This window comes from Poecilia latipinna, unplaced genomic scaffold (genome assembly GCF_001443285.1).
Source record: "Poecilia latipinna isolate Pla-1442-1.1 unplaced genomic scaffold, P_latipinna-1.0 Scaffold5016, whole genome shotgun sequence".
Lineage (NCBI taxonomy): Eukaryota > Metazoa > Chordata > Actinopteri > Cyprinodontiformes > Poeciliidae > Poecilia > Poecilia latipinna.
Window position 1 is genome coordinate 1 of NW_015117632.1, and position 6551 is coordinate 6551.

The 6551-nt window shown below is 39.1% G+C and overlaps 1 protein-coding gene across 1 annotated transcript in view; it reads left to right on the top strand.

The window, feature by feature from the left end:
• The first annotated feature begins 741 nt into the window (after positions 1-741).
• The window catches only part of LOC106943230 (receptor-type tyrosine-protein phosphatase F-like), a 13146-nt gene continuing 7336 nt past the window's right edge, over positions 742-6551 (top strand). The window contains exons 1-3 of the mRNA XM_015026562.1: positions 742-899; positions 2800-2945; positions 4012-4153. Coding sequence (XP_014882048.1) covers positions 809-899; positions 2800-2945; positions 4012-4153 — 379 coding nt within the window. The 5' untranslated portion in view covers positions 742-808. The remainder of the gene's footprint in view (positions 900-2799; positions 2946-4011; positions 4154-6551) is intronic.

Consider the following 6551-nt stretch of genomic DNA (forward strand, 5'->3'; position numbering starts at 1 on the left):
CGGAGGGTGAGAGGGGATTTTTTATATATATATATATATAAATTTCCACACTGTGAGGAAATGTTCTTTGTTTAACTGAATGTTTAAATAGAAATTGTTTCATTAAGTGAATTAATCATAGTCTGTATTTTTGTTTAATTTGGACTTATTGTTTTTAATTTTCCATATTGAAATGCTGACAAACTATATTGGTTTGTGTGTTGTACTGTAATTGTTATGGTAAAATTCTACTAGTAATTTACCATAAAGTTGATTTTTACAATAAAATGTCAATGTTTCATACAGATCTGCCTTGTTTTTCACTTTTGTAGACTAATGTTTATGTTGTATGTGTTGTTTTTATAGTAAGCTGCCATAAAAAGTTTACAGTTCTGAACTGTTGAAGTGATATTATACCAAAATATTATACCATAATGCCTCAGACAGTACGGCCATATTTACCACAGTAAAACCACATCTGTCAGTATTTTAGGAAATACGGTAAAATATCGGCAGCTGTGGTTGCCAGAATTTTACCATATTTTATTGGCAGCCACAGTTGCCAGTATTAGCTCAAGTATGGTAAAATGCAAACATGATATTCTAAACTACTTTGTTTTGCTTGCAGCAGAATTTATGCGCTGTCAAAATGATTGTTTTGGCAAGATTAACTTAAGATTCCTCACAGTCAGTGTTGTCTTTTGTCTGCAGCTTGTTGAAACTGTATGAATGACTAAGCTCCAATGTACATATGTAGGTGTTCGTTGTGACTGCATGAGAGAATAAGGGCAGGATCAGGATCTACAGAGGGAATACCAACTGTCAGGACATGGATCTTAGAGGACATGGATCGCCTTTCCACAAGGTGTTTCTACATTTCTTGCTGCTCACTAAGTTCCTTCTGCCTTCTGGCACATTGAGTAAGTATTAAACATTATATATAACTTTATATTTTTCAAGTTAGTCTGTTATCACAATCAGCTTTTAGATTTTGAATTCTGGAATTGCACCGCTCAAGGTGGCAGCCTGTTGGAGTACCTCTGTGCTTTCATTGAGATTTTTCAAACTTTCATTCCTGTCTTTTTTTTAAGAAAATAGCTTTTTTGGACAACTGTTCCTTCTTATTTGAATACTGTGTAGTTGGACATATTTTGGGCAATATTTTTCATATGTTTGCTATTTTGTTATGGTGCTTAGCCATAGCAACAGGTTGGTTTATAACAGGGGCAGCTGATTAATATCGAAAAAGTTGAAGTAACACCACAGCTGAAGCCAGAAATCCTGGCCTTTTCAAATCCTGAGGAGTTGAAAAGGAGGCATCGTGGATGCAGAGCAGGAGCTCTTTTCAGCTCTCTCCTCTTCTAAAGAGGAGAGAGAGTTGGAGGAAATTCAAACCATCTCTACCATCCGTCATAATGGGCTTTGTGAGATCATTAGCTAACAAGATGGATGAACTTCAAGCCCTGACAAGGACTCAGTAATGCCTCACATTACTGAGCTATGTCTCAGTAATATGCTTTACTTTACTGAGACATAGCTTCAGGATTGTATCCCAAACTCCATCCCCTCTCTGCCAGACTTCCTAACTACATGAGCAGACAGAGATATAAAGAGCAGTAGGAAAAGAACCCAGCTTCCAAACATTTCTTATATACATATAAGCTTCTTCCACTTCTCAGGTGGTACTTTCTCCCACACTTCTTTTACAATATGCTCAAGCTCTTGTACATTTGCAGGGTTCCTTTCTCCAATGGCAGATTTCAGCTCCACCCAAAGATTTTCAACTGGATTGAGATCAGGACTCATAGCTGGCCATTTTAAAACAGTCAATTTTTCCCTTTCAACCATGCCTACGTGCTTTTTGAGGTGTGCTTTGGGTCGTTATCTTGCTGGAGGACCCAGGATCTTCACCTCAAACCAAGTTTCCTTACATTGGGCAAGACATTTCGCTCTAGAATTGCATGATGATCTTCTGATTTCATGATGCCTGTGATACGGTCAAGGCCTCCAGTACCAGATGCCGCAAAGCAGCCCCACAGTATTATGGATCCTTCACCATGCTTGACTGTTGGCATAGTGTTTTTTTCTTTAAAGGCTTCATTGCGCTGCCCGTAAACATACTGTTTGTGTGAATTACCAAAAAGCTCCACTTTAGTTTCATCTGTCCATCAAATATTGTCCCAGAAGGCTTGAGGTTTGTCCAGGTTCTCTTTTGTGAAGGTCAAGCGTTCTTTTTTATGTCTTTTCTTCAGCAATGGGGTCTTCGTTGGCCTCCGCCCATAAAGCCCCACTTTTAGTGTGCGGCGTGTGGCACTTGTTAAACAATCACACCAGACTGCTCCAGGTTGGTCTTTAGATGTTTGACGTGGTGTTTTTTCCACCATTCGCACCAACTGTTGAAGACTTCTGTCATCAGTTTTTCTCTATCCCAAACATCCAGGGAGGTTCTTGACAGTCCCATACCTGGAAAACTGCTTAATAACTTTATACACCATTGAAACATTAAAAAATATATTTTTAAATCATAAATTCTAATGCATTCTAGTGTCATTGTTTTTGAACACTGAATTGTGTCTTTTAGTTTCTTAATTGATAGCAACTTCTATCTTTTTGTGTTTGAAGAGATGCGAGTATGAAAAAAACTTTTTCAGAGATCAAGTTGCTTTTCTTTCAAAATATTTTTAGCATGTCTGTGCGATCCCTGACATAGATAGATGCATCTATCTATGTCAGGGATCTAAATACAAATCTCTTTATCCACTTCTATCTCCTGATACACATTTCTTGTTCTCATTGTTACAATGTTTGTCTTTCATGTAGGTATACCCAACTTCATCAAGTCCCCAGATGATCAGACAGGGATCTATGGAGGTGTTGCTTCATTCATTTGTCAGGCTACAGGTGACCCTAAACCTCTTATTACCTGGATGAAAAAAGGGAAGAAAGTCAACTCTCCGCGCTTCGAGGTATGACATGCTTGGTTAACCTTAGGCCTAACTGAGCCTGACTAAACATTTTTGATAAGGATAAAAAAAATACAAGATGCTTTGGTCTAAAAAAGGCATTTTTTCACATATACTTCATAGCCATTTCAATAGGTTCACCTTACTAATACCAAGTTAGATCCAATTTTGTAATAAAGACTGGTTTAATTCTTAGTGGCATAGATTCCACAAAGTGTTAGAACATTCCTCAGTCCACTTCAAAATGATGGCATCACACAATTGTTGGTTGCACATTCATGATGGAAATGTCCCATTCTATCATATCTGAAAAATGCACTCTGTCGTGGTGGATTTAAGATGCTTAACCCGCATGCAGATCACCACACCGGAGAGTATGAGTATAGTAAATGAGTTTTATTGCAAATAGACAAAAAAATTAACAGGTTACAGATCTGGTCCTTGGAATGGGTTCACAGGCATCACAAGGGGAACTGAGGGAACTCGAGCCAGGTCTGGTTTCACAGGTAACACCTGAGGAGAAGAGAGGCCACAAAGAAGGATTACTCAAAGATTGCTGGGAAGCTATGCACAGAAAACTCAGTGATTTCTCAGAGGTACCATCAGGTGCTAACACACAGGCGCCGAAGTACTGGCAGTCTACTTCTCTTAAGCTCCAGGCAACGAGGTGATTGAACACCGTGTGAAGATGACGTCATGGAAGGCGTCCTCCAACAAACTGCCTCAAGGGCTCCATCTGGTGGTAAAGAAAAACCCCAACCAGCAGCCACAAAGAAAACCACCCCGGATTCTAACACTATGGTATTGATGATCTCGGAGGCCAGTAGGATCTGGATCTTTGATCTTTGTACCTGTCATTCAAATGTTTTTTAATTGAGAATCAAAAATCAGAAGACAACTCACCAGATCTTTGCACCTTGGGTTGCGAAAAACTTGTGGATCTCTGGATTAATGGATTATAAAACCAGGGTTTTGTATACATTTCCTATCAGTGTTAAAAATCTTTAGTAGGTTGATTGAAATAAAGTAAGTCAAAAATCTCACAGTGATCCGTTTTTGCTCTGGTCAGGTCAAAGAGTTTGATGACAAGTCAGGCTCAGTACTGCGTATTCAGCCGTTGAGAACCAATCGTGATGAGGCCATCTATGAATGCACAGCCACCAACAGTGCTGGAGAGATCTCTGCACCTGCCAAGCTTATTGTCTTAGAGGGTAAGATCTGTTGCTGGCTATTCTTTCATATGAGTAATACCATATATATATATACAGAGAGAGAGAGAGAGAGAGAGAGAGTTTGTCATTCAATTGTAAATTTAAAAATCTAAGAAAATTTTGTTGCAAAGCTCCAATGATAATAAATAAGTAATTATAAAAGTATTCATGTAAATATATCCTTATGACATGAGGGATGAAGCTATTGTGGAATCTGGTTGTTCTGCATTTGAAGTTGCTGAATCTTTTCCCAGAGGGCAGCAGAGAGAACAAACCATGTTGAGGTGTCACCAGGAAAAGAAACCACTCTCGTTTTCTTGGCATTGTAAACATGGCTGATCCCATTTACTGCTTCATCTCCAACAATAAGCACTCTTGGCATATCTTTCGTTTTCCTGGTGGTCACTTTGTCCTTCGGAGACAAAGTGTGGGGTGGATGTGATGGTTTTGCCTCATTGTTGATGTTTGAAGGTGGGTTTTCACTCAGAGGCTCAGACTGGAGTGCAGAAAATCTGTTTTTCAGTGGGATTCCCACGGAGTCAGAATGTTTTGAGGCTTGGGCTGGTTGCTTTGTCCATGGGAGCGGGGTCGGTGGAGCCGTTTTGGTTCCAGCTGCTTGTTTATTTTTCTTTGGTGGAGCAGGTGTTGAAGTTGAAGGTGGGTTTCGGCTCAGAGCCGGCCACATTGATTCATACGACCTCTCCGTTGATTTGAGGAAGAGTTGTTTCATTTCCACGGGTAGCATTTATCTCAAAGTTCACCTCCAGCCATTGAATCTTCATTTCTATAGACTGAAGTCGTTGTATAATACTGCTAATGTCCCTGGCGTCGGACGGAGGCATTTTGCCCTGGTTCAACTTAGAGGTTAAGAAAAGTAAGATAAAAATAAAAGTAGGAAAGTTCCACAGTCCTTAGGTTTGAAGTAATCCAGTTATGATGTGGATAATGAAATATAACTATAAAAACTGTGACTTTAAAAATAACTCACAGGCAAAGTTATCAGTAAGGAGAGAGAGAGCAGGATAAGCTGTTCCTCCTTCAGCTGTCAAAAAGGAAATTCTCCTACTCCAACATCTTAGGGCAGGAGAATTTCCTTTTTGACAGCTCCGACAGCTGTCATCAGCAAGTGATTTTCAATCACTTGATGCATGCTGCTGAATAGTTGCTTACTATTCGTCTCCTCTCTGGGTCAATGTAAAACTATTAGAGATGACAACCTACAGTGTGAGACGAAACATTGGTGGCAAACTTCAACATATTTTTTGATAATGTTTTTGTACCTGCTACATCGAGCAAAAAGAAGAAAGGAGTTTGAAAAGTCAGTGCTAATGTTAGCATATTCACAGCTAGCCAAGATAACTGAAGACATGAACCAGATTAAGTTGGGCTCCCACTGCGCATCTGCTGTTACACTTTTTTGAGTCTATTTGACCCATAAAAGGCGTCAAATTTGGACCAAAGAAAGCAGCTGCCTTGCTTTTTTTTTTTTTTTTTTGGCCAAAGACTAATACTAGGACAATATTGACCATGTTGTGACTGTTGGTTGTGAGACAGATAATCTGTGAAAAAAATCAATCTCCTGCACCTCTTCCCTGAACTACAATATTCTGGCCAAAAACAACCAATCAAAACCAGGAGGAGGGTCTTAATGTTGTTAATAAACCTCATTCACTGCTGTGCTAATGGTGGAGAAACAACTTATCGTTTCAGGAAAACTGTTTATCTCCCATCATAGGCAGCTATGCTAATTAGACTGAACATTCACATTTCAGAACATTTGTGCTATGCTGTAGCTAGCATAGCACAAATGCTATGCTAGCTATGCATAGTTAGCATATGCTAGCTAGTTATGCTAGCTACAGCATAGCACAGAGCAAGGAGGAGGAAGGATGAGCAGCCACATGAGATTATGATTAACTAAAACCCACCTCCTACTTCTGATTGATTGTTTCTAGCACTGGGAGAAAGCAGAGGAAATAAATTTTTCATAGATTATCTCTCATGCCATACTTTCGCCACATAATGACAGTTTTAGCAAATATGTAACCAAATATGTTAAAAAAAAGATATTTTTTATAAAAATGACGTACTGCCGCTTTAATTTCACATAGGAGACGACGGGTCAGGAAGGATGTGGCAACAGATATCTATAATTTAAATGCAAGTAAAGGTAAAACTGTGTGGACTTGCTCCAGTCCAGACAGGAGACTGTTTTTATTATCATTTTATAAAGATTGTTTGAATTTCTGTCAGTGATAAATATATTGTTTTTGTTGTCTAATTGTAAAAAGAGCAAAGACAGAGAAATCCCTATAGACTCAATGGAATGATGCTAACTAGCAGGGCCGTGCAGAGACCACTAAAGGGGCAGGTGCTCAAAAAAAAAAAAAGGGCACAT